At 34.6% G+C, this 27,993-nt stretch overlaps 1 protein-coding gene across 3 annotated transcripts; it reads left to right on the forward strand.

Annotated features, from left to right (window-relative positions):
- Nucleotides 1-783: 783 nt before the first annotated feature.
- On the forward strand, nt 784-26,750 carry LOC136033919 (uncharacterized). Of its 3 annotated transcripts, none has more exons than XM_065714935.1 (5): nt 784-865; nt 1,332-2,463; nt 6,490-6,599; nt 7,834-7,989; nt 26,665-26,750. In XM_065714935.1, exons 2-5 carry the CDS (start codon nt 1,629-1,631, stop codon nt 26,707-26,709), a joined length of 1,146 nt encoding a protein of 381 aa, XP_065571007.1. In that variant the 5' UTR covers nt 784-865; nt 1,332-1,628; the 3' UTR covers nt 26,710-26,750. The 3 variants fall into 3 exon arrangements, with proteins under 3 accessions (XP_065571007.1, XP_065571008.1, XP_065571006.1); XM_065714936.1 differs by lacking the exon at nt 26,665-26,750 and adding an exon at nt 9,044-9,087; XM_065714934.1 differs by lacking the exon at nt 26,665-26,750 and adding an exon at nt 15,917-16,530 and having other exon boundaries at nt 798-865.
- Nucleotides 26,751-27,993: the final 1,243 nt, after the last annotated feature.

The following is a 27,993-nucleotide window of genomic DNA, read 5'->3' on the forward strand; positions in this document are numbered from 1 at the left end:
CTCGACAGGATTTGCTTGCAAACCTAACTCCTCTCATTCAGACTTGGATCCTAATTCAGGTGACTGAGTCTGTTCCGAAGCCTTCCCCCCAAACGAAAGTCCTGGATACGGTCTTGAGGATTATATTTCAATTTCTACCTCCACCCTGCCATCATCTCTCCCTTAGAGCTTATTCTGTATTTATCTGAAGATTGTTTCAAAACAACTGCTGAAAGACAAGGGCCGTTAAACTAGAATAAGAATTTAATATAGCCACTGTAGTCAGTAACATTTTATTCAGTAGAAATTCACTGAAAGACAAACTAGATCTTAGAAAAGGGCACTGAAACTTTTAGTTTCCAATTGACTGAGCCCACCCCAAATCTTATTCGACCACCCCTTCCACAAGAAGCACCTCTGGGAAAAAATAAGTGAACGAATATTAATCCATTAAACCCTTAACGAAAGTAAAACAGTTCAAAATAGGGATGATACCTTTTTATTGACAGTGAATAGATATAAAATTACTTAACTGGATATTTCGAACACATATACAGTGTTCATCATCAGCAGTAAAACTCTGATCAGAGTTTTCCACTGCTGATGATGAACACTGTTTATGTTTTCGAAAAATCCAGTTAAATAATTTTATATCTATTCACTGTCAATAAAAAGGTATCATCCCTATTTTGAACTGTTTTACTTTCGTCATGGAAAGGCAGTGTGGTCTTCGAAGTTATCTAATAGGCTTTCATTTATTCGTTCTTAGTTTTTGGTTTGCTGATTCAGACTTTCTTTTGCTCAGTTAGAGTTCAGTTAAGAGTTAAGTCATGAAAAATATAACAACTATGTATTTGAGGATGATTTGACTCCCAAAGCCCCCGGGGTAAGGGACACAAGTTGTTGATTATTGTCTACATATAATATTGGCTATTATGAAGTATGCAGGTCCATTTAGGGGGGGGGGCTGAATTTCCCGGCATTATTAAATACGATCAGAAATGAAATAAAAAACACACAATTTTCAACTGTAGGTAAAGAACAAGATGATAATTTAAAACGAATAAAATTGTTGCGACTATGAAGGTTGTTACCCCACCTCAATACCTCTCTCTTTATATATATATATATATATATATATATATATATAACCTGAAAGGTTTTATAATGTCAGCTCAATCATTTTAGATTCAACTAGTCTAAAATAAATGGAAGAAAAATTGAATTTTATATTTTATTGTAAATTCTTGCTAACCGTGGTTTGTTCGGACTGTTTTGAATCGAACTTACTCTGTTAGATGTTTTTCATCTTCAGTGTCCTATTTTGTCTAATTCTTTTTTTCTGTATGCAGGACATCGGTTTGGATACTACAGAAATAGAATGGGAACAAGTATTGGACTGTTGGAAGCTTTTTTCAGATCACGTAAATCATCTAAGGTTCTACAAGTGTAAAATAAATAAAAGACAAATTGAGAGTTTCCTCTGTTCCTGTACTTCCTTAGTGAGCCTAACTGTGGATTGTTGTGATTTGGCTGAAGGTGACACGGATTCAGTTTGTGATTTGATTAACTTAGTAAGTGTAACTCATCTTGAAATTAAGGATAGTGGATACTCCACTTATAAATCACTAATAAGATTGACCAATTTCATGACAAACCTAGTTCACCTTTCGCTTTCTTTGAAGGGTCGTGATTACATACCTGAATTTGCCCTATTTAGTCCACCGCAAACTAGACCCGAATACAACCTAGTACGACGTATAGTTGAACCGAAATTTGCCACCATCGTTTCAATTAGTGTTGGTCAAGACTGTATAAGCAGGGATCAATTGATTTGTTTGCTAAAAGAACCAGATTTGCGACTAACATCATTGAAGCTAGCAAATCAGTATGACCTTGATGATGCCTTTGTTGATGACGCTGTTATCTACACCATCGCTACTCACCAAACTAAAATAGTCCATCTATTTATGGACACCTTTTGTATTTCTACTGTACCTTTCAACTTGCTTTGTCGTCACCTGGAAAAATTAGAAACGTTCCATTTACGTGGTAAATTTTCCGATTCTTTTGGGCTAGAGTCTTTACTATACTTCAAGGAACTTAGAACTCTTAAAATAGAAGATTTTCTCAGCAATTTCCCAAAGCCAACAATTTTACAAAGATTGTTAGACAAACCATGGGATATACTGTTGACACATTTAGACATAGACTTTTTCGGTTTTTCTGTTCACCTAATTTCCAAAACCGCTGTTAACCATGTCAAGGAGTGCCTCCGATTTGTTGCCTCACGACTCTTAAAATTGACATTTCTTCGTTTATCGTTGTGTCCTTTGGATGAAAACTTGTTTAGAGAAATAACTACTAATTTGATCAATTTGGTTGTTCTTAGAGTGGAAAACTGTAATAAAAGCGACGATGCCTTAGCCGGACTCAAACATATGGAAATTGACGCCTACACACCTCCGCTTCACCATTTGAAAAGTACGTATATTCATTTTTTACTGTAGGTTAGCCAAAGTGAGTGCAGATCATATGCAGGTTTTATTTGTGTCTTACCAAAGCAACATTCACGGTAAAGTCACGTCGATTGCCTTATACCCTGCCCAGTGAAGCTATTGATTTTTTTCTATGAGCCTCTATCTAAATTAGGAAAAGAGACAAAAGCTACAAAACAATTATCTTATCAGTTAAAGTCAAAGCATAGGTAATAACTAAAAAGGGGGCCAAGTGTTAACTACATATTTTTTTTCTGGACATATTGTATTGAAAAAGTTGCTGTAGAAACATCTGTAGCGGGTACATTTGATTTGAATTGAAACTGTTAGTATCCCTTGGCAGCTGAGTTCCCTTACCCCTGTGCTACCCATTGCAGTAGGCCAACATTTACCGATTCTTGTTTTTCTCAGAATAGAGAAAAACTATTATATGTATATTTTTATGTATACTATAGGTATATATATATATATATATATATATATATATATATATATATATATATATATATATATATATATATATATATATATATATATATATATATATATATATATATATATATATAAAACTGTATATTTTGTTTTTCTCATAAATTCTACAATTTTTCTTAAAAAAAAAAAAAATGATTTAATCGAAAAAGACCGCTACGTTTAAATTTTATTGGCTTGAATTTTTCAAGGATTGTTCTTTAGCACACAAGTAGATCATATTTTATTAAGGCAGGAATAACTTTATGAAGGCCCATAATAGTTAAAAACAAAGCTTTATCTCTAATCAGTGTGAAACTTAGAACCAAGACACCTTTGCACAAACTAGTCCTATTGAACATCAGGCAAAACTTTCTATTTATTTCGTGCGAAAGAACCAGGACGAAACCTCTTTTTTAATTATTGTAAAATTTAAATCATTATGTTTCCGAGTCAAGAGGGTCTGGAACAAATTGAAAAAAGATGGTTTTTGGTGGAAACGGACGTGAAAGAGGTCCACAAAAACAACTTTTTCTTTGCGAACAGCATGAAAGAAAGTTTCAAAACCACTTGATGCTTAGAACATTCGACTTATTGAAAGGAAAACCATAATCTACCAGTATTGATATAACTTAGGACCCCAAAGAAGATGGGCTTAAAACCTGTATCTTTAAATCTAGGGATTCCAATGCCAGAAAAAGAAAATCTAAGCATCATGTGTATTGCAATAGTGCCGCATATGAGAAAAGGGGTAAGATTATGAAAAGAGGGGTCAATATGCTGTTATTTGTTTTCCCAGGCTACTTCGTATGATTTGCCAATGACACTTCAAAGAGGGCTTATTTAAATGGATATCAATGAAGTTGTAGCTCCCATTTTAAGAGTTGAAAGCGTTTGGAGGACAGTAACCCTATTTCCACCCCCTTTTTAGCTGCGGTCTCCTGAAAAGACCTTTTATCAAAATTTTGAGATAATAGTTTTTTTCCAGCTTTGTTAAAGGTCAATAGTGACGAAGACCGCACTGCTTTTCCATATCAAAAACCATATTGTTTTAAAAAGTTTGTTTTTTAATTTTAAGTTTTAATTTACATTTTGATATAAGTTCTTATAAATATTTTTTTCTGGTGTTGTGCTGAAGATGGCCTTTGGACATAGGGCCGAAATATCCACTGAATTGAATACCACTGTCTGAAAAAAAAATTACCTATTATTTCTAAGTTGTTGTTTTTTTGGTTAAAGGCCTAATAACCATTCCTAATAACTATATTTCTAATAAGCCGTCGTAAACTTAAAAGTGAAAGTATGTCAAATCTAATTAGTTATTTTCAAGTGATCACCATCAATCAGAATTCATCAGAGAAATACATTCTTGCCCTTATGGGTTTTTCAGTTTAAAATTCCTGACCCAAAGTGGCGCGCTTACCAAAAGCTTTTGAATATACAATCGCTGTGATAGGTTAATCTTGTGAAATATATGCATGCAAAAGGAGATTTGATGAATCCCTGTTAGGAGCCAACTAATGCATGGGCCCAAAAAACTTTTTAGAATAGACCTATGTTCAACAAACCCAGGATGGCTTAAAAGATAAATTGAATTATTAGTTCTTGGGAACCGCTGTATTTTAAAATCCTCTCAAGCTGATATAGATACAATATGCTATACTATTCGTACCAAAGAACGCAAATCGGAAAAACAGAGAAATTAGAAAAAATTACTCGTACTATTACATGGTAACTCTTTGTTTATTAAAATAAGATTTCATCACATTAAAAACCAAATCTTTAGAATTGTTGAGCTATTTTGTTCATGGACAAACCTCTCAAAACTAGTTCATAGCTTAAAATTTGACATCTTTTTTAGAGCCAGTTTAATTACTGCATATTCTTGCAGACCTAAGTAATTGTGAGTAATATGGCTGAGAATGAGATTTTTTAATGTTTATCAATTTCTGGGAACGGTAAATTATTCCTTTCAAAATCGAAATCATCTACACTATTATATATTTTAAAAACTAATTCATCAGAAATTTTAATATTTAAATCTGAAAAGTACTCTTCTTGACATGTCTGGTGATAAGTTCTTTTTTCGACGAAATTATTAGCCACTCAGTCAATTTAAACTAATTAAGAACTAAATATTTAGCTTTTTAGTTTCCAAGACATTAATGCCCCGTGATGACGCACTCATTGCTAAAGAGAAACCCTAAAAATTAACGAAATTAATATAAAAATTTATTAGTATGCTTCATTTAATACGTTTATTCATTTGAGGTTTGATAAAACCATGAGCATTTGTGTATTGTGACATATTAGCCATCATGGAGGAGGGATGGAGGATCTTTGCGTTGGTGATGTGAGCATATCAGAAGCATAAGAGGCTGTACATTTACGCCTTAACTTCTCCGTGAGTTACCAGGTGAATCGTAAGGCATTAAATCTCTCTATAGCTTAGACTTAGCCCCTTTTTGGCCTGAGTCAGAACTGAAGCTTTTTTTTACGGTGAGGCCTATGCTGAACTCCACTGTGTAATTGAAACTCTTTACAATGGATATAAGTTGTTTTTGCCTTCAGTAATAGCTTGGATTACTAATGAGTAATAGCTTGAGTAATAGCCGAAAGTTTGCTTTTTAGTCTGTGCTTTGCCTGACATAGTCTGACTAGCTGTGCTTTTTATACGAAGTCAAGACAGTTCTTGTTTTTTCAACTGTTTTTCCGAGGTGCCACTACTTGGATTTTTTTGCGGTTGTTTTTTTTCTCCCAAGTCAGGGCTTACCTCATTTTTGCTGCGACTCAGGCTTTTTTATTTGAGAATTAGCTTAATTTGTTTTCGCTTAGACATACATACTTTTTGCGTGTAATCAGGGTTTAGCCTTTTTTGCCCAATCGGTTAGCTAAAAAGTTTTCTTGTTTTTGTGCCAAATTTACAGAAAAACGATAATATGCTTTTTCTGTGTGAACAAGTTTACTTTTTCATATAGTCTGGACTTTGTTTGTTTCTGTGCCAAAAATAGAAAAAAAAAACAAGCTTTCTACTAAAAGGGAAAATATCAAAACTGAAAATGAACAGAAATTTGTACGTCTTTTAGGGGGGTTGCCCCCTCTTTAACACATCAGTTTTCATGCTTAAATTTTTTGTTCTTTTATAGAAGCTTCTAATTGAGTAACCCTTGTCTTTCAGGAGTTGTTTTAAAAAAATTAGGACATACTTCAAACTAGCAAAAGAGTGAGGAAAGAAATAGGAAGAAAAGATTTGTCGAAGAAAATAAGAAATTGTTGGATTAACTGTAAAGATATCTAAATTTTGAGGGTGGCATATTGTGTTGAAGCAGCACAGCTCCTCTTTTTTCTTATCTGAAGCGCTGGAACATCGTCGGAACCTTTTTTTTCAAATTACAATTTACTCTACATGTTTTTAGGCAATTTTTCCAGTAAAAAAAAAATAAAAAATTACATAATTTTTTATAGCTTTAGTTGTTTTTGTATGACTCTCTTTGTTGGTGTGTTTTTTGTCTTTTTTTAAAATCTATTTCTTTTCTCTTTGCAGGGCTGACTGAGTTAGACCTCAGTAATTGCTTTAAAGTGACTGACGTATCTTTGGAGTCAGCATTTACGTCCTGTTCTTTAAAGAAACTTTCCTTAAGAAACTGCTCTCAGGTTTGTAATTCTCTATTTGCGTAGATACATAATGCATACATATTGATTACATATACTCTCAAAACCTCAAAAAATTTATTATTTTGCTAAACATTCATCTAGACCGCTCAAATCCTTAGTATAATTTAAGTCTAGGAGAGTTCAGCTTTTTCATTTAGTTCCCTGCTTCTCTGTAGCTTTTGCTCTGTTCTTTAGGATAAAGTTCATCAAAATTATCTATATAAATGGGGATAGAACGCACCGCTGCTCAGCTCCTGTTCAGTTCAAAACTAGCCGCTAGTGGCCTTGCCAGTGGCCTTGCTTAACCTTTGCAATTTTATTTTTGGAAATATCTTTTATCAGTTTTGCACTTATCACTTTAATATTTATATTTGGTATTCCATGCATGGATAGAACCTTCTTTAAAGATCTTCTGGTGGCTGAAGTAAACGCTTGCTCATAGTATAATAAACTGATGACTAAAGAGGTTTGATAACACAGACACCTCTCGCTCATTAATATAAAGCGGACATTTGGCCTTTGGGACATGGCCTCTTCCTAAAGCGACGCTGTTTTTCTCTTAAAGCTTTATCCCAGAACTTTTAGTCACAATGGCATCATCATGTGGCAGATCTTTACTTGCGATTCATTTTTCCTATATAGGCGTTTAGTTGAAGTTTTCTAAAATTGCTATTTACTTTCCTGTTTTCAAAAAAAAAATGTCACTATGTTCAGTAATTTATCTGTAGCTTTGCAACCACCATATTCAAAAGACTCATTTACCAGACTAACAGTGCCATATTGATTATTGTTTTAATTCTCTAAGTAATGTGTTTAATCCTTCTTCACAAAATAATTCTCCTTTCACTTCCATTGTGTCAAATACTTTAGCAGGATGTGCTGTTCTGACAAATAGCAAAAGCTTCCAAAAGGCATAAAAAAGGAACTTGATCACTATATACTTCAATGTATAGAATTTATTTATCAGATTATATAATGATAAATGATGATAAAATATCATCTTTTGAACTGTTTATTGTTTTCTGTCGGTCTTTTATATTATTACATAGTATATGAGTTTTGTTAAAAGTACATAGGGCAGAAATACCCTATAATTTACTGTGTAAAGAACAATAAACCTTTTTTAATCTATTCTTACGCATTCTTTTCATTTTCTGTAATTTAATTTTGACCGGTTTTAGATGTAAATTCATTGATGATGTTTGAATTTTTTCGAAATTTCTTCTAATTCTAGATTACTGACTGTGGTCTTGTGAACCTTGCAGCTCAACCAGAATCATTCAAGCGATCTATAGAAGAATTGAATTTGAGTGGCTGCTACAAAGTTACTGACTGGGGTTTGTCTAAACTCCTTCCGGAATTAAAAAGACTACGCGTCCTCAACTTGAAGGTAATTTTTAGTTGGTTGTTGCCATTTTTCAGGATTTTTTTTTCAATAGATTGTATCTTCGACATTGATGCATTATTTTATAGGTAGCCTTTACTTATTTAAAACTTCTGTTTATTTACTTTTTATAACTTTTATCTAGTTAAAGAGAACAAAGACAGAGTACCAAATAGAGAAAAAGACTTAAAAAGGGGAATATCAAAAAAGACATCATAGTATTTGTCAAACTGTTGATGAAGATCACATATTAAACTCTGAACAACTGTTGCATACATAACACTTTAAATATCACTGTATAAGAAGAGTGTGCCACAGATGAAACTGACTTATTGAAACTTTTATACTGTTTAGCAAGGATTATTTTGTTGAAACTTTTTGATTTTATTTCGATACTTAAGACAGACAATGCTTTATTTCAAGATGGGAAATAAGAAGCAAACAGGCTTTTTTTTTCATCGTTTAATGGAATGCCCAAGGTAAAGATGTTGTACTGGCTTTATGAAAGAAACACCCCATATGGACCAACGAAGTGGGACGAATTGTTCTTTTGACCAATTGTTGACCGAATTGCTGACCAATTGTTGACCAATTTGACCGAATTGTTATGATCAACGAAGCGGGACAAATTCGAAGTGGGACGAATTCGAATTGTTCAACGAATTGTTCCATTTTAAAGGAAGAAGCTCAGATTTTCAACAGTTAAACTCACTACCCAATTTAAAATATTCATTCTCGAGTAAAATTTTAGTTTAGAAATTTTAGAATGCTCTACAAATGGTTACTGTTTGGCTCAGGGATAGGGTGTCTCCTACCGAGAGGAGTTTCTCACGTATTTTGGGATTGGCCACTCCGTCCACTATCCTGTCTCTTAGCATTTCGTCTTTGTCTGCGTAACCGCATGGTTTCACTAAGATTTTCAAATCGGTAATGTATTTGTCTATGCTCTCCTGCTTTTGGTCCTGCTTTTGGAAGATGTATCATGAGAAGATTTGATTTTTCTTAGGGGCTGCATATTCTCTGAATTTTATGAAGTGTGTATCAACGTCTTCCTTTTCAGTGTCAGTTTGGTCAAATGTGCTGAAAATTTCTTGCCCTTGTTTGCCTGCCCAGATGAGAAGGTATGCACATCGCTGTTTTGCTACAGTTGTAGTATTAGTACTAGTAGTAATTGTATTGGTATTAACAATATTAGAAACTTGTACTAGTAGCAGCAGTTGTATTAACATATTGCCTTTTGGTCAGTTGAAAATATCCTTCATGAGGTACTGGAAGTTTCTACTTAATACAATTAGCCATTGCTATGACGTTGCTGATATATATTCTTCTCAAAATTTCCATCTTAATGCTCTTAACCTTACATGCAGTTGCAATAGAAGTAGTAGTTGGATTAATAGTAGTAGTAGAACTACTAAATGTAGCAGTGGTAGTAGTATTGCTAGTAGTGTGAGAGTTTGAGAGTTTCAACTTAATACACAAATCGATTTGTAAGATATACTCTTTTGACAATCTCAATTTTAATTTTAGCTTTTAATTTAGTTCAAATTTGCTCTCAATATTCTCTAATATTTTCACCTCCACAGACTTAGCCTTAGTAGTACTAGTAACGCAGTAGTTATGGTGCCTGTAGGAAAAGTTGTAGCTGTAGTAGTGTATTATTATTAGTTGTAATTAAAGTAGTAGCAGTAGTATCAACAGGAGTAGTAGCATGAATGTGTTGCCTTTTGGTCAGTTGAATATCCCCTTCATAATGCCCCGAAATTTTCACTTTGATGTGGTAAGCCCATCGAAAAACATTGCTGATGTGCCCTTTGGACTCAATTAAATATTTTTTTGACTTGAATATTCAAAGGCTTACAAGTTGTTGCAATGGAAGTAGTGGCTTGAGTAGTTTAGTAGCAGTAATATCAGTAAAAGTAGCAGTGTTAGTAGTGGGCATGCACATGTTTGTGAAATGATTTTACCCTAAAAGTAATCTCTATAGTTTAATATCCAAGTTAAGACTCCATCAAATACGCTTTATTACAAACATGCATGCACATTGTGTGTATTGATTTTGTTCAAATTTCCCTCTTAATATGCATAGCCTTAATTTTACTAGTGTCATAGCAGTAATGGTAGTAGTAGCAGCAGCATTAATAGCAGTATTAGCAGACACACGTTGCCTTTTGGTCAGTTGAACATCCCACCCATGATGCCCCAGAAGTGTCGTATGGATACGGTAAGCCGTTCCAAAAATATTGCTAATACGATTGTATCAGCAATATGTATCCTCAAAGCATTTTTTGATTTAGTTAAACTTTGCCTTCAATATTCTCCTAGCCTTAAATTTTCTCCTAGTATTTTCTCATATCCTTAATTGTAGAGCATCATAGTAGGGGTGGTAATAGTAGGAACAGCTGTGGCAGTACTACTACTACTGCTAACTACTCACCACAGCACCAATCCACCTAAGGCCAATACAGCTACGAACGCTCCTCTTCCACCCTAATCTACGCAAAGCCTCCCTCTTTACACCCTCCCTTGAAGTTCCAATTTCTCTTAAATCTTTCTTTACGACATCTTCCTACTCAAACTGTGGATGACCTGCTTTTCCGTTTAGCCCAAGACGTTTGGCCGAACAGGAAGATCTTTGGCAATTTGTAATAGTGTATTATTAGTAGTAAGAGTAACTGTAATGGCAGCAATAGTAGGTGTACGTTGTGTTTTGGTCCGTTGAATATCCCACTCATAATGCTCCAAAATTTCCTCTTGATACCGTAAGCTGTTACAAAAATACTGATCATACGCCCGTATCAGCCATCGGTATGCAGATAGTATGTTTTGATTTAATGCAACTGTCCCCTCAACCATCCCTAAAATGTTTATTTCGATATCCATAGCCTTTGTAGTTCTTTCTTCAGAAGCAGTAGTTTCAGTGAGCAGTACTAGTAGTAGCATTAAATTTACCTGTTGAAGTAGTGGTATTTGTAGTTGTAATAGCGTATAAACGTTGCCTTTTTGGTGAATTGATCATCTTGCTTATCATCTCCTGTAAGTTTCAAATTAGTATACTAAGGCATTCTTTAGTTACGCCCTTTTGACAACCCGTATGCACATAGCGTGTATTAATGTTGCTCAAAATCTTCCTCGATATTCTCTGAAAGTCACTGGAATGCCTTTTGTCTTTTGAAAGGAAAGATCAAATATGCCCACATTTCTCAATAACATATTCATATGTAAACAATTAACGATTTCCCTAACTTACAGCCCTTGTCCTGATAGCTGTGCGGGTTTTGACATCTCCAAATGCATAATTACTGAATCTTCCAACAATGTTGAACATCATAGTTGTCTCTAAATTTTGATTGAATATGTTTTGAGAAATGATGAGCGGGGATGGTGTTTGGGGCTTATTGCCTTCCAATCACTTTTAATACTTATACAGGGCAATATAATTTCAATTTTTCTAGTCAAATGAGCCCTACTTGAGGTTTATACGACCACCCATAAACTTTTTATGCCAGGGTTGGATCTAGAAAAAATATCTGATGGGGTCACTGAACCAAGGGTGCCGTTGTGATTCTAAATTTTTGGTTCAACCTGCCTAAGACCATAGGTAGGCGTGCCTTGTTTACCTCTCATCCCAGGTAATCTAAAGGTCCTAGGTCAATTTAAATTCTTGGTCAACCTGCCTGAGACTCTAGGCGGGCGTGCCTTTCAAAAAGCTAACAAACAAGTATTGGTCCAATAAGAGAGTCATACTTACTCCCGCTGCGCCCTGCAAAGTTTAATTGTCTCCTCAGTGCTTGTAAATAATTCACGGTTTTGGTGTATTTGTTTAATTCTTTCAGAGTTCAAGGCATTCCTGACATCTTGATCCTCTTGCTTGAATGAAGCTAAAAACGCTTCAGCTCTACACGGGTAATTCATATAATACTGTGACTTGGCATATTGTGTAAGTGCACCATCTTTACACCAAGAAATAGCCAACCACCCTCCGCCGCTATTGGAGGTTCTTATTATGACACAAACACTACACCAAAGACCCTCGTGTTCTTGGTGACGGCTCACCACATCCAGGGAAACCGGGCAAGAAGCTCAGTGTTAAGTCGACGAGTAACTTCATCCCACTTTCGTCTTTGTATTGAAGTCAGAACTTCGCCTTGGTTCTTTGCCTTCCATATTTTGTTAAGAAAAAACGTAATATCCAGATATTAGTTGGTTTGTTTCTTTTAGAATCACTGTGAAACCGAAGTCAGAGTTTCGGCGTGATGCCGGTGTGGAGCGAGGAGAGTGTACTGCTACTTGGGTGTGTCTCTCCATCTGCTGCATCTTGGTTTTTGTATCATCTCTCGATCCTTCTGGTAGCTGATCAGAATGTTTCACTTCAATGTTTGTGTCGGAATCTTGGGAAAAAGTCGGCGGTGACAGTTCGTTATCCTTGGCCAAGTTGGTAGGCAGTGTCTCTGTAGTCAACTCTGTGTGAGAATTAGAGGCAACGGGTAACGGCAAACTTGAAGTTGTCGTCAGAGTCTTTGAATTTAATGAGCATCCTGAACTGAGGGAAACAACAGACTTGTGGCATCTGAAAGAAATTTTGTTGTGTTTTTTCTTGTTAAAAAGAAACCCTTTTAAAATCCTAGTGAAGATATGCGACTCAAAATAATCGATATTTTTCTCAACAATCGTCGACCGTAAATCCACAGTGTCTAAGTAAATTTGTTTTTTTGAGTTCGCTTTTTTCTAAACGAATTTATTAGGCTTCATTAATTCTGTCTGATCAGTATATTGACCTCTAGTGCTCAATCAAGTCCTTAATTATCAATCTGAGCATTCCTCTTGTTACAACCACCGAGGTCATTTTTTCTTTGTAAAATTCCCCGTGAAGCAGTGAAAAATAAGAAAAATATTCTCAAAAATGCACCCTAAGTAGAGATACAGAATTTTCTTATGATGATATTGTTCACTTCAGAAATGGATGGTCTTGGATTGTTTGTTTTGTCGAAACACGGTCAAAACGCTGTTTTTACACGTGTATTAATAATTTACATCTTAACTCATTAGTGCCCAACTGGGAACACCTTACTTTAAAAATTTTATGACTAACACGGTAGCATCTAGGGCAAATTTTAAGCGTCCCTTAAACTTCCATAAAAATCAGAGAAGTTCTCAAATTTTTTGGACTTGGATTTGGTTTAGTTTCGTTCTCTGGATTTTTTTTCAAATATGGGAAAAAGTATGTCTTTGAAAGCTATCGGTTTCTAATGGAGTACCAGGGAATGCAAGTGGTTGAAACCTCTTGTTTTAGCGTTTTGTTCTTCTATAATTACCACTCTTCGAATCTATGAAATTATTGCACCAAAATATCTACAAATGGAGAATGCATTTAACGGAATGTACTCCCACCTGGGAAAGTTGGGTGTTTCGCAGACCTAAAATTTTTCACCTGCTTCTTTGCAGGCCATGACTTTTGTTTTGCAGATGGGTCCCAACAAATGTACTTCTATCAAAGAAGCTTTATGGTAATAATACAAAATATGGGGGTTTTATCAGGATAGTCAATGACGAAAGGAAGGGAGACAAGGGCAACAAAAAAAAATCTGATTAGTCTCCCAAGTTGTCTTGCAGGGACGATAGAGCTTGAGATAATTGATCCTTGTAAATCAGCCAGTCTACGTCGACCTTGTCAATTTGGTTAGTTTCCAACTTTCAAATTATGTTAAGATGACACAGACGACGTTCCAATAGGACTTCGTCCTAGGATGATGGTATTCTATCCTGTATCTTACTACAGTAAGGAAACTCAATAAGATAGAGCATGTGAATTAGCTCTCCCAAATCCCACTCGGCAAACTGAAATATCCAACACCTTTTCCAAAACCCTGTTTATAATGCGTCTCCTCTCCTGGGACCCATCCTCACACCTCTATCAATAACTCCCGGAAACCGTACCCTAACGGGCTCTTCAGAAAGAGAATCGAAAAAAAATGTGCCAAAAAATAAAAAATAAAACACAATCTGAAGTTGAAGATCTGCCCTCAGAATCAGTACTTCAACTTGCAAGCAAGTTTAATTCTATGAATAATTTTCCTCGAAAACGAGGTTTTTCTTATAATTTTATGACGAAATGATTCGTAAACTGATTGTTCGAGTTGTTTCATGTCCAAATCTCTAACAGATAAAGCACAAAATCTTGGGTGAGGGGGCCACTGGACCAAGGGTGCCAATGTGACTCGAGGTGGGCACTAAGTTGACAAGTTTATATTATAAAAGATTTAAAAAAGAAAAAAGAACGGAATAAGAGTACCAGAAATATATTGGGGGAGGGTCGCCCCCTCTGACCACGTGGAACTGTTCAAATTGCTTTTAACTCTTTCATTCATCTAAATTCAACCAAATTAGCTATGTAATTAAAATAAATAGATGGATAGATTTATTCACACGAAAGCCCTATTAGGCCATGCGCTATTTAATTAGTCACAAAACTTAAATTAAGGATTTATTTGAGGAGGGAGGGGGTTTATTATTAGCCAAAACTTACCTTTCGATTTCCGGATATTTTATTAAAATGTCCGGAAATATCCTCCGATCCCCTTGCACATTCAGCCATCAGTCTTCGTCTCTTATCCGTTCTATGCTCCTATCCAGATTGTTTCTTTTTATCCATTTTGAAATCTTGGGGGTCCAGGCCCTCCCCCCTGGCCCCCTGGATCCACCCTTCGTATATGCCTCCGGAGCATAAACTTAAAAACCCTTGCCCCTGAGCCCTGGAGGATTTTGTCAACCTTGAAGGCACTGCTATATGTTCTTTGAACTTACTTTCGATACTTATATCTCCAAGAATCAATCAGATGCGTTTAGGTAAAAGAGAAATTCGGGGGAGGGGACGTTGGTTGGCTTCTATCGCTTTTGACTCTTAAAAAGGGAACCAGAACCTTTAGTTTCTAATCAAATGAGCATACTCTAAAGTTTATGCGACCACCCCTTCCACAGAAATCATATATGCCCCTGGGCATGACTTACAACCATTTCTCCCATTCTCTGGGGTTTTCTAAACCACGAAGACCTTGTTATACGATCTAATGGCTATCTCAAAATTTCTATTTCATATATTTTGGTAAAAGAGGACAATGGGGCACTAGTTAGCCTCCAATAACTTTTAACTCTCAAAAAGGGCCTTTGAACTTCTTATTTCCAATCGAGCTTGTCCCTTCACCTGTTCCGCCAAAACCTTATATGTTGAGAATGGGCAACTGGTATAACTTATAGCCCCTGCCCTTGAGGGCTTAGGGGGTGGAGAAAGTTCTCAACCTCAAAGACTTAATTCCAAAAAGCCCAAAGACCTGTCAACCATGTTGAACAAAATGGCGATCTCAAAATTTTGTTTCGATATGTATGGGGAAATAGTGATCATAAGGGGGGGGGGTTGATTGCCCTCAAATCGCTTTGACTCTAAAACAGAGCACATGAAGTTTCAATTTCGATCGAATGAGCGCCTTTCGAAGATTATATGACAATCCCTACTCTACGCTGTGCTTTGGTCAGAAGAAAAGATTACATTGTCCTAACATCGTTCTTTACTGAGGCAGGGCAATTGCTCTGCTGTAATTTTCGCTACTATTGATTTACTAATGGGAATAGTCAATTAACACTTGACATATCTTCAAAGGCATTGGAAAATGGAAAAACAAAGTTTTGAATATTAATTGTCAAATAAAAGAATAAATGTGGTAAAAAATTAAAAATGAATACTTCATATTCCTGCTGTTAATTTTTTTACATATTATTTTACAATTTAATTGTTTTACATTTTCCACACAAAAAAAGAAAAGATAAAAAAGGTGAAAGCATTGAGAAGCATTATAAATTAATGTCGATTTTGTTTAATTGCCATATAATTTTTGTCTCTTTTTTTGAAATCATGAGCTTAATTTTCTCTCCTTCTTTCCAGGGTTGTCGTGAAGTGACTAGAAAAACGCTCGAAACTGTGAAGACATATTGTCCAAAGCTTCGATACCTACGTATGTCAGATTTATCTGACTATATGTTAGATAAACCCAATTTATTGGATACTCTGCCGTTACTGAAATTGGACACCAACCTTGATGAGGATTACAGTGATGATTCCAGTGATTACAGTGATGGTAGTTCCTTGGGTTCCGGCGATTCCTAAGATTACTCCAATATTATTACTCCGACGATGAAGATTACTTCAATATTTTTTCTCGTGATTTTTTGTTGTCCAATAGCGCTGTCTCGCAAGCTATGCTTTTGCTGTGCTATCAGTATGATATTTCATTGTTTTGATAATAAAATTTGCTCTACTGCTACTAATCAATAACCTGTATTATTTTTACTATATTCATTTTAACTTTAGCAGTGAAGGTAGTTTTTAGTTTAACGGTCTTTCAAGCTGATACTTTCTAATTGGATTTTTATTCAACAATAAGTTGTGGCTGATCGTTTTATATAACTATCTTCTAAATTAATGTATGTTGTCCTTTTTTGTTTACATCACTACAAAAGAAAGTTCTGAATACGAGTAAATTGTTCGAATCATCAAAACTTTCTACAGTTTCCTGAAAAACCAAATAGAATTAAGATGCCTTAAGAAGCTACATAGGAAGCATTTTAATATAGAAAAAAAAATCGAAACTCATCTCCTACAATCTGAAAAAAAAATTGTTCAATAGCAGCCTTGCAGACAAAGGGTTTCCTGTGGTTGGTGTTGCCTGAAAAAATTTATTCTAGTGCCCCTTCCTGACTCAAGTAGAAAGCAAAATTAAAGACAAAAATTTGATCAAAATGGGTAATCCTCCAGCCCCTCAAGTCACGGTGCACGGAGCAAATGTCCAGGTTTCCCCTCCCTCCACTTTTTGAACTGCTTGCAGATTATTCAAAATTACGAGTTACTGGAATAGTATCAGGGTGTATCAAATATATGTCAGTTTAGGAAATAATTTGTCAAATGGAAGACAACCATAAGTATATAAATGAATACCAAAATAAATGAATAAATTCTTATAAATAACTGACCGACTCTCAAGACTTGCACCAAAAAGAGTACAGCTGAAGCCCCTCGTGCCTTCTAAACTGAACATAATTTGCACTTTACTGAAAACAATTTCAAGTCATGTGTTTAATTTCTCATAATATAGAAAATAGACTCAATCATAACCGACATTTCTTAAAAATCAGATGTAGATCATCAGTTAACTTATGCACCAATCCCTAGACAAGCCACAGGGGAAGTCAACTCTTCCTCTTCGTTTTGCTCGTTTATAGTTTCTGCTCCAGTTTTATTGTTGTTCCTCTTCGTTTTGGGTCTTATTTATTTGGTCATAATGATTTATGGCAGTTTTAAGCTTGAAAAATTATTTGACTATTTCTGCTCATCTTTGGATGAATTTAGTTCTTTAATTTGCTCTGAAAAAATTTGTGTTATGGATTTCAAAATTAACAAGTTTTGGTAATCGAGTCTTTTCTTTATACAAATAATATTTTAAATCTTTTCTTTTTTTTTTATAAGAATCCAAATTTTTGCCTGCTATATTTGTGATTGGCGAAAATTTAAAAAAAATTCTAATAATATATGCCCCATAGAAAATTTGGATGACTTACTTGACTTATGTCCCTTCGGGCCTTGGTGGTCGTCTCAGGGCCTCTCTCCTCACAAGCGAATGTATTTGTCACCTATACTGCTAGTGCCCCAAATCCTTTCAACACCAGTTACTGGAAGATAGGTTTTTGAGAGACCAATGATGTCCCATTTATATTGTTGATTTCTCTTACGAGTAGATCCTTCTTTCCATCCTTAGCCAGGGTCCTTACATATAGAGTTCCTATTGCCAAAGAGGTGGAGGGGGGGGGGGGTCCTATTCAGGATTTGTTACGTTGGAAATTGTAGTTGCGGTGTAGCCGGTTGTCAGGCTATCAATAAGCTTTCCAGTGGAGCCAGTCGTCACCTCGTCAGCTATTTCAAATGCAGTAACTGGTTCGTCGGTTTCCCGGACGCGGTAGATGGTTTGTTGGTAGCCCCGGAAACGGTAGATGGTATCGCATGGTCGTCGGATAAAACCCCGGACGCTGTAGCATTGGTTCTTATATGTTTTCTTGTCTTCATCATTATATAATTCGAGAGCAATATCTGAGAAGAAAAATGCTTTGTGAAGAAAGGTGCCAGGTGCCTGAGGGAGGGTTTCCAGGAATCTGAACGAACATAGTATGTTTTTGTACAGTTCGAGCGGCTAGATAATAATTACTCTACTGGCCAGTCGTTCAATTCTGGCATTAAATATCTTGTGTTTCATATTATTCGTCTTGGCTCTTTTCCTCACATTTCAAACGAAATTAAGTTCACTATGTGTTACTTGATAACGTGGCCTAACTTCATCTTAAAACATTTAAAAATTAGATTTTTTTTGAAGCTAATGTAATTAATCGTACTATGGAGCGATATATCATGTTCTTCTTAGGTATAAGCTTAAAGAATTACGTTTTATTATTAAGAGTGAAGTTTAACATATTTTCGACAAACTATTGCGAAAAAATTGGCTCGTGATTTGTCTAATTTTTAGAATTTGTAACACTAGCTTTTAGTGAAATACATGAAATTGATGCAACAGACCAATATTGTGATGAGAGAAAATTCGATAAATAGCAGTAAACAAAATATTAGATAATTTATGAAGGTTTCAGCAGCCTTTTACCAGCCTTAAGAAAGAAAGAGAGAGAGAGAGATTTTATATGAGAGAGAGATAGGTTTATGTTAGGGTCAAATTTGATTATAATTTTACTTTCAATTTTCCATTTGCATGACTTTGATGACATAAAATAGTGGTAATCAGCCAAATAATACACGCAAAAACAAAATGAAGTTAAAATGAGAGAAACAGCACGACAATAAAAGAGCAGGGAATATTTTTGAAATAATGCATGTTTTGATTTTGGCTCTCAGCACATAAATAATTTAAACACAATTTGTATATTAATTTTTTTCGGCTAAATGGCTTTCTCAGAGTTTTAATCGGAAGATTCTGAGAAAAAAAGGAGTGGGGGAGGGGGCCTGGTTGCCCTCCAATTTTTTGATTACTTAAAAAGGCGACTAAAACTTTGAATTTTTTACAAACGTTTTCATTAGTAAAAAATATATATAACTTACGAAATAACTTGCGTAACGAACTTATATTCGTATGTCTTTATTACGTATATGACGGGGCTCACCCCCTCGTCAATGCCTCGCTCTTTGCACTAAAGCTTAAATGTTGTCCCAATTCTTGAAGAATGACCCCTGAATCACAAAGGCCGTAGAAAAAAAGTTGAAATTACAAAAAATGCTCTAGCGTCAAGTGCAAGGTATTACAAAGAGGTGAACCCCTCATATCCGTGATATTTTCTGTTCGTTTAAAGTTTTAATGCTGCTCCTTACTTTCAGTTAAAAAAAAACTTTTCATATTTATTTTTTCATTGTATTTTTTAAATAATGCTAGAAAATCCTGCGCTACCTTCATTGAAGTTCTCTTCCCCCATGGCAAATTCCTCCATAGAAAGATCCTCCCACGTACCCAGCCCCCTCAACTACCCCCCCCCCCCCCAAACCAAAAAAATGACTATATGTAAACACTGGTCTAAGTTTGTATCTGTTAGCCCCTCCCACGGGGACTTTGGTGGAATAAGTCGTGCTCAATTTCATTGTTTTTAGGTTTTTTGACTATGGTGAATAAAATGGCTATCTCAGAATTTTGATTTGGTGACCTTGGGTAAAAATGAGTATGGTAAGGGGCCTTGGTGCCCTCAAATATATTTGGTCACTCAAAAAGGGCACTAGAACTTTTAATTCTCGCTAGAATGAGCCCTCTTGCAATATTTTAGGACCACTGGGTCGATAGGATTACCCCTGGAAAAAAGAAGAAAAAATAAGCTGAATGCGATGGTGTAAATTTCGTTAAGATTGTATGACTTTTAGGGGGTGTGTCCCCCTATTTTCTAAAACAAGAAAAATTTTCTCGGGCTTGTAACTTTTGATGGGTAAGACTAAACTTGAGGAAACTTATCAAACAGTTCGTGGTAACGAACTGTAGTAAGGAGCGACCCGGCTCAATAGTAACCAGAACTCTAAAAAATTGAATTTTGATATCAATAGCTACATCAAAAGAATCGCATTTTAATGCTGATTTTAAATATATAAGTTTCATCAAGTTTAGTCTTACGCATCAGAAGTTAGGAGCCTGAGAAAATTTGCCTTATTTAGGAAAATAGGGGGAAACACCCCCTAAAAGTCGTAGGATCTTAGCGAAAATGACACCATCAGATTCAGTGTATTAGAGAACCCTACTAAAGAAGTTTCAAGCTCCTATCTACAAAAATGTGGAATTTTGTATTTTTTGCCAGAAGACAAATAACGGGTGCGTGTTTATTTGTTTGTTTTTTGTTTTTGTTTTCCCAGGGGTCATCGTATCGACCAAGTGGTCCTAGAATGTCGCAAGAGGGCTCATTCTAACGGAAATGAAAAGTTCTAGTGCCCTTTTTAAGTGACCAAAAAATTGGAGGGCATCTAGGCCCCCTCCTACGCTCATTTTTTTCCCAAAGTCAACGGATCAAAATTTTGAGATAGCCATTTTGTTCAACATAGTCGAAAACCATAATAACTATGTCTTTGGGGATGACTTACTCCCCCACAATCCCTGGGGGAGGGGCTGCAAGTTACAAACTTTGACCAGTGTTTACATATAGTAATGGTTATTGGGAAGTGTACAAACGTTTTCAGGGGGATTTTATTTTGTTTGGGGGTGGGGCTGAGGAGAGGGGCCTATGTTGAAGGATCTTTCCTTGGAGGAATCTGTCATGGGCGAAGAAAAATTCAATGAAAAGGGCGCAGGAATCTCTAGCATTACTATAAGAAAACAATGAAAAATAAACATGAAAACGTTTTTTCAAATGAAAGGAAGAAGTAGCATTGAAACTTAAAACGAATAGAGATTATTGCGCATATGAGTGGTTCTAAAAATACTTTAGCATAAAGAGCGAGGTATTTAGGAGGAGATAAATACCTTGCTATTTATGCTAAAGTATTTTTAGTTATTTCAACTATTTATTCTACGGCCTTTCTGATTTAGGGGTCATTCTTAAAGAACTGGGACAAAACTTACGGTTTAGTGTAAAGAAGGAGGTATTAACGAGGGTACAAACCCCCTCATATACATAATAAAAATTAAAAAATATATAAGTTTGTTACGTAAGTTAATTCTAAAGTTACGTATATTTTTTGCTAATAAAAAAATTCGTTAAAATTAAAATTAATAGTTGCCTTTTTATGTAACCAAAAAATTGCATGGCAACTAGGTCTCCTTCCCCATCCCATATTTCTCAAAATCGTATGATCAAAACTAAGAGAAAGCCATTTAGCCAAAAAAGGAATTAATATGCAAATTTCATTTGAATAGTTTACGTGTGGAGAGTCAAAATCAAACATGCATTAATTCAAAAACGTTCAGAAATTACATAAAAAAAACTAGCTTTTTTAACTTAAAGTAAGGAGCGACATTAAAACTTAAAACGAACAGAAATTACTCCGTATAAGAAATGGATGGTCCCCTCCGCAATCCCTCGCTCTTTCCGCTAAAGTTTGACTCTTTGCCACAATTCTGCTTTTTAAAACAATTAAAAGCTTTAGCGTAAAGAGCGAGGGATTGCGGAGGGGACAGTCCATTTCATATACGGAGTAATTTCTGTTCGTTTTAAGTTTTAATGTCGCTCCTTACTTTCAGTTAAAAAAGCTAGTTTTTTTTATGTAATATATTCAAAATCAGCATTAAAATAAAATTCTTTTAATGTAACTATTGGTATCAAAATTCCATTTTTTAGAGTTTGGGTTACTATTGAGCCGGGTCGCTCCTTCCTACAGTCCGTTACCACGAACTGTTTGACAGTTGCATAAGTTAACAAACAATCCTTATTTCGTCAAAAAACACCTAAATATCGAAGAAAACATTTGCAAAATAAACAGACATTTCCCATTACGTGACATACAGGTGTACTATAACATTACGTAAGAGCCACGTTTTCAGGGTTTTCCTTAAGGTTCACCCATTAAGGTGTTGTGGAATAGATTGGGCCTCCACTACTGCCAACAGACCATCGTTGGTTTATTGGGTTGCTGATTAAATGTTTACATCTACAGATTTGTCTTTTATTTTGGATATTTGTCAAAGGTAAGGAGCATTCTTTCCATAAAATACGTTTGAGCGAAATTATAAAAGACTATTGAAAAGATTTTATTTCAGTTTAATTATTTTGATACAATTATAAAAAGTATTATATTTCTAGTAATACACGCAAGTAGTGTTTAGCTATATTTGTGTTTTTTATTCAACAGAATCTATTTTATTGGCTTTTCTTTGTGCGTTAGTTTTTCAAAACTTTACCGAATAATCAAAATAAATCATATAATAATTAAGATAATTCGAAAGAACTTATAAAAATAAACCACACACTTAATTTATAATCATAGAAGTTCTTGAAAATCACAGCAATTCAGCACTGTATTTAACTGAATTTTAAGTTTCAATATTGTAAATATAAAAATAAAATAGTTTTCTGTAACTCGCAAATGACAATGACGTTAGGCTTTCAAACTTAAGGTAAGAGAAAAGGACAGCAGCCAAACACCTGTTTATGCTAATTTTCGTTCATTTTAAGCTTGGCTTGATTATTCATTTTAACTGGTTTATAATTTATTTATTCATCTTGTCACTAAATCTATTTATGTGATAAAACAAAAAAATACCCTAGAATTCCGTTTAGCCAAAAATAATCAAAAATAAAGTCAAATAATTTTCAAGCGTAAAACTACAACAATTTACCATTAATTAATAAAGAAAATCAAAATTAACAGACATTACAATAAATATCCGAGTCAAACTGAAAACTAGCAATAATTACATTGGTAGGGTTTACAAGCCCCGTGCCTTCTCAAGATTGGAATATAATTTGTGCTTTACTAAAGAAAAAATAATAAAAGTATATTCTTATTACGTATATAAGGGGGTTTGCCCCCTCTTTAATACCTTGCTCCTTACACTAAAGCTTAAATTTTGTCCCAATTCTTGAAGAATGACCCCTGAATCACAAGGCCGTAGAAGAAATAGATGAAATTACTAAAAATACTTTAGCGTAAAGAGTATGTATTTAGAAGGAGACAAACTCCTAATATGCGTAATAATTTCTGTTCGTTTTGTTTTAATGCTGCTCATTACTATTAGTTGAAAAAACTTTCTCATATTTATCTTTGCATTGTTTTTTTTTGTTTTAAATAACATTATAAAATCCTGCGCCCCCTTCATGGAAATTCTCTCCTCCCATGAAAAATTCCTTTATGGAAAGATCATCCCTTGTAACCCCCTCCCCTCAACTCCCTCTCTATCCCAGAAAAAACTCCTCTGAAAACTTCTGTACACTTCCCAATAGCCCTTACTATATGTAAACACTGGTCAAAGTTTTTAACTTGTAGCCCCTCCAATAGGGACTGAAAAGGAGTAAGTCGTCCCCACAGACATAATCATTAGGTTATTCGACTATGCTGAATAAAATGACTATCTCAGAATTTCGACCCATTGACTTTGGGAAAAGAATGAGCGTGGGAGGGGGTCTAGGTGCTTTCAAATATTTTTGGTCACTTAAAAGGCACTAGAACTTTTAATGTCAGTTAGAATGAACCCTCTCGTAACATTTTAGGAGCATTGAGTCGATACGGTCACCCCTGGGAAAAAAATTCGCACCCGTAGACAGAAGGAGAAAAGGAAGACTGTTTTCCTACATTAGTGATTAATATAGATCAGCCCTCTAATGAGGCCTTAACCCTACTCATCCATACAATCACATAGGTCAAACATCATAACCATGCACAATCAACCACAAAGAATAATCCATGGACAGGCAGTCATGTCGTCAGTAAGTATAAGTCGTCATTTACCATAACATTAAAAACAGTAAAAAAAAAAAATTAAAAATAAAGGCAAATAATTCAGTGGCAACAACCCAAAACAAGGGCTCATCATAGAATACACACTTGCCTATAGGGTTTCGGCACTTTAAATTCTCTACCCAGGCAAGTAGCATGCCTACCACAAATTCCCCATGGTATCCCCGTGTTAGGTATCACCCCCAAAATATATGCCTATGAAAAAACTGTAGAACAGCCAAGTAACACCAAAACAAGCTAATCCTACCTTAGTTCTGGCTCTCGTGTATTTAAGTTACCAATTCACAATCTATATTAAAACTAAACAATTATTCAAAGTTTTTCACTATGTCAAAATGTCTCTATTAATCTAAATGTGACCTAGATAAAAATCAAGGAAATAAATGTAAAGAAGACCATTTAAAACGACAATATATATAAAATCCTCCGGAAATCTACTGTCAAAAATTAGGGACACGCCAAACTCAGTAAAAAGGAAAATCAAAATTAACCAAAGATTCCGCTAAGTATTTGAAGATAATTTTTTTAGTATTTATTTTAAAAGTTCGTTATAATGAAAACAAAATTTTTTAAATTGCAACTTAAGAAATAAGTTAATTTATTTGCAAAAAAAACCTCTTAAAATCAAATTTTGGCCTTAAAATTTTACATCTATTTTTAAAATCAATATAATTGCTACAAAGCCTTGCATATCTAAGTAACTGTGAGGAAAATACCGAATATGTGATATTTGAGTGTATATTACTTTCAGGAAACGGGAAATTAATCACTTCAAAATCGAAATCATCCGTTTTATTATACATTTTAAAACTTAATTTATTATTATCAGAAATATTAATATTCAAATCTAAGAAATGATCTTCTAGACCAGTGCCATGACTAGATTCAAAAGTAAGCTCTGATGGATATATATTTTTAGAAATATCAATGAATTCCTTACAATTTAAAAGCAAAATTTCATCTAAATATCTTTTATTATTTGACAAAACATGTTTTAAATTATTTGGATTATTCTTATCTATAATATATTTATATTCGAGTTGACTTAAAAACAAGTCAGCTATAAAGGGGCTGGCATTCCCCCCCCCCATGGGAATTCCCGCAATTTGCGTGTACAAATTACCATTAAATCTTATATAAGCATTATATAAAACAAATTCTAATAAATCAAAAGTCATACTTAAGCTGTAACATCTCGAGTTAACTGTAGTCTTAAAGCAGTTTGTCCATATAGCTTTCCTGTTATAAGTGTCTATATTTAAGAACCTCTTACTAGATAAGAGGAAAAATTTCTTGATAACCGTTTTTAAACTATTAAATTATTAGTATCTATTAGTATTAAAATCCCATTTTTTAGAGTTTCGTTTACTAGTGAGCCGGATCGGTCCTTACTACAATTCGTTACCACAAACTGTTTGATTTTGGCAACCCTCTAGGCCTGGTAAAAAAAATGACACTTTTGCTCTACCGATGCAAAAAAGTGATTTTCCTTCTTGCTGATAGTGGAGAACTGTAGCTCCTTTATGCATGATTCTTTACATGTTTGACAATGGTACACTCATCATATTTATATAACACCATTTTTGGAGGTTTTTTAACCTGTTATTTAAATCAATTTAAATATCTTTTTTCGTAATAAACTTTTACTTTTAAGATGAACCAAAGTAATAATTGCCGTTCCTGAATCACCACTATACGGCATTTTTATCATCAGGTAGCTTTTTTAACACATTTAATAACTCGTAGTCACCATTGGCTATGATTACAGACAAAAGACTTTTGTAAATCTAAATAATAATTTTTGCTGGGGAATTTTAGAAGAACGTTGTAACAATGGAGAAAACGTAATGCGGCCCTAACAGCAAAAAATTTTGAAAAGTACACTGTTCTAAACCAATTAGCATAAAACACACTTTCGCTCTTCGTACCAACTGTAACTAAGTGTCGTTGAAAGAATTTCAAAGATTAAAAGTTTATAAATAAGGAATTCAGACGGATTTTCACACCCAAATCATGCGTAAACGGTCTTGTAGAAAAGCTTTATTGATTTTTTTTTTCCCATTTTGTTAATTAATCATCACGAAATTCCGGTTTCTTACTACTATTTTGATTTTTCCATACGACAAACTTATATAGGCTAGGGTAAAATTTAATGCAGAGCAAGAGTCTACCTAGCACTGCCAAATTTACAGACCGATTTTTTTACGCTGCCGAATTCACTCCGTAACATTGTAAACTCTTAAGTTATGTTAGTGTGAGAGGTTCTATGGCGTAATGTGAAAGAGGCATAATGAAAAACCCATTTGTTTTACAGGTAAACTAGATTATACCTTTTATCCCAAAAAATATTAAAAACCGAAAGACGTACTTTTAGTGTAAAAACACACTTCAATTCTCTGCTTCAAATTATTCCCTTGCTGGAAAACCTCTTAAGACAACGTCTAAGGCCTCCATGACAATCTTAGGGAAAGTACCACTAGAATTGCATAGCGAAAATCGTATCTAATGGCTCTTCTGTATTGAAAAGAAAAACCTAATTTAGGACTACGTTGAAAATATTGCTTTTTGAGCTATAAAGGACAGTGAAAATTAAATCTGAATGTTTAAATTTGTTAGGCGGTAATTTAAATAACCATATAGGGGTTGAAAATTAAGAAAAACTCAAATTCTATTTTAAAATTTGAAACATCCAATTGCGCTTATTCAATTTCTGTTCTAAGCTTGCACCAAAAAAAAGAAGAGAAACATGGATGAAAAATCAGTAAATGAAAAGCTACAAGCAAATGGCCTCAAACAGCTTAAGAATGTATGCTTTGGAAGTGTAGATGTAGTTGATTTTGAGATGTAGATATTATTGATGTAGATGATTTGATGTGATATGAGATCCTTTTGACTATAAGATATAAATATTTTCTATTACACATAATATCTTCTATTTATCAATCGTATGATGAGGCCTTTCAGCCTGACTATTTGCATGATGAAACTAGTGAAATTGTGGCACACATGTCCTTAGAAAAAGCGATTTCGGTCCTTCCAGCTCAGCAGAATTGCCAGACTATGTGTTACCTTTGCAAATTAAAGATGATCCACTAATAGTTGAGTCGCTTGGTAAGGCCATTGTCGAGCTGTCTGACTGTGCAGATGAAAAGGACTAGAAGAAGAGTCAAGACAGAAAGTCAATAGTTCAAGAAGAAATCAAAGTGGCAGTTAATTCCGGAAAAATTTATGTTGACCCTATTAAAAGTTAAAAGCACGGGAAAGAATGTAAGATAACAACGTGCAAGTGTGGTTCAACATGTTTCTGCTCCTTTCACATAATCAGCTAAGAAGAGCAAAAAGAGATTTTTGAAGCGTTCTGGACTTTGTCAAAAGAGATGAAAAAAATTTATATCTTAAGACTACTAAATGCCTGGCAAACAGAGAAACAAAAAGGAGACTAGGAGAAAGAAGACCCTCTTTTATTACGTGACAACCAAGAAAAAACATAATGCATACAGAGACTTTTACTTGTCAGCATAGGACATTGAGGATTTATTTTTCATATAATACAAAGACTTATGATGAAGTACCCAGTCCCAAAGGAACTCCACCACCTACAAACAAAATAAATTGCTTTTAAATTGCATTTAAATGAGATCAAACATAGCTGTAGCAGCACATTGCAAGACGAACGCAAGGACCTTAGTAGTCAATGACCGTCGTTAATCTGATGTAATACAATACAATTACATGATAAGAAAAAAAAATCTTTTGCTATTTCTCCTCGTGATTCATAAGCTTGAAATGAAATTTGTAGTTGCACTTTAAATTAAACCAAAGTAGCCTACTCTGGAAACTAAACTAGTAAAATTAAGATGCTTTAAATTGCATTCGTATAATTTCATTCATTAAATTGCATTATTTTTTTTCAAAACTATAGTCTTATTACCGTTGCTCCAAAATTTCTCGTGAATATCTTGACAGCTGCTTAAATTTGCGAAAAATGTATGAGCTTTAAGAGGAAAAATGATGTCTTGATTCTGTTATAAGCAAAAGATTAAAACTTA

Source organism: Artemia franciscana, chromosome 12 (assembly GCF_032884065.1).
Source record: "Artemia franciscana chromosome 12, ASM3288406v1, whole genome shotgun sequence".
NCBI classification, from domain to species: domain Eukaryota; kingdom Metazoa; phylum Arthropoda; class Branchiopoda; order Anostraca; family Artemiidae; genus Artemia; species Artemia franciscana.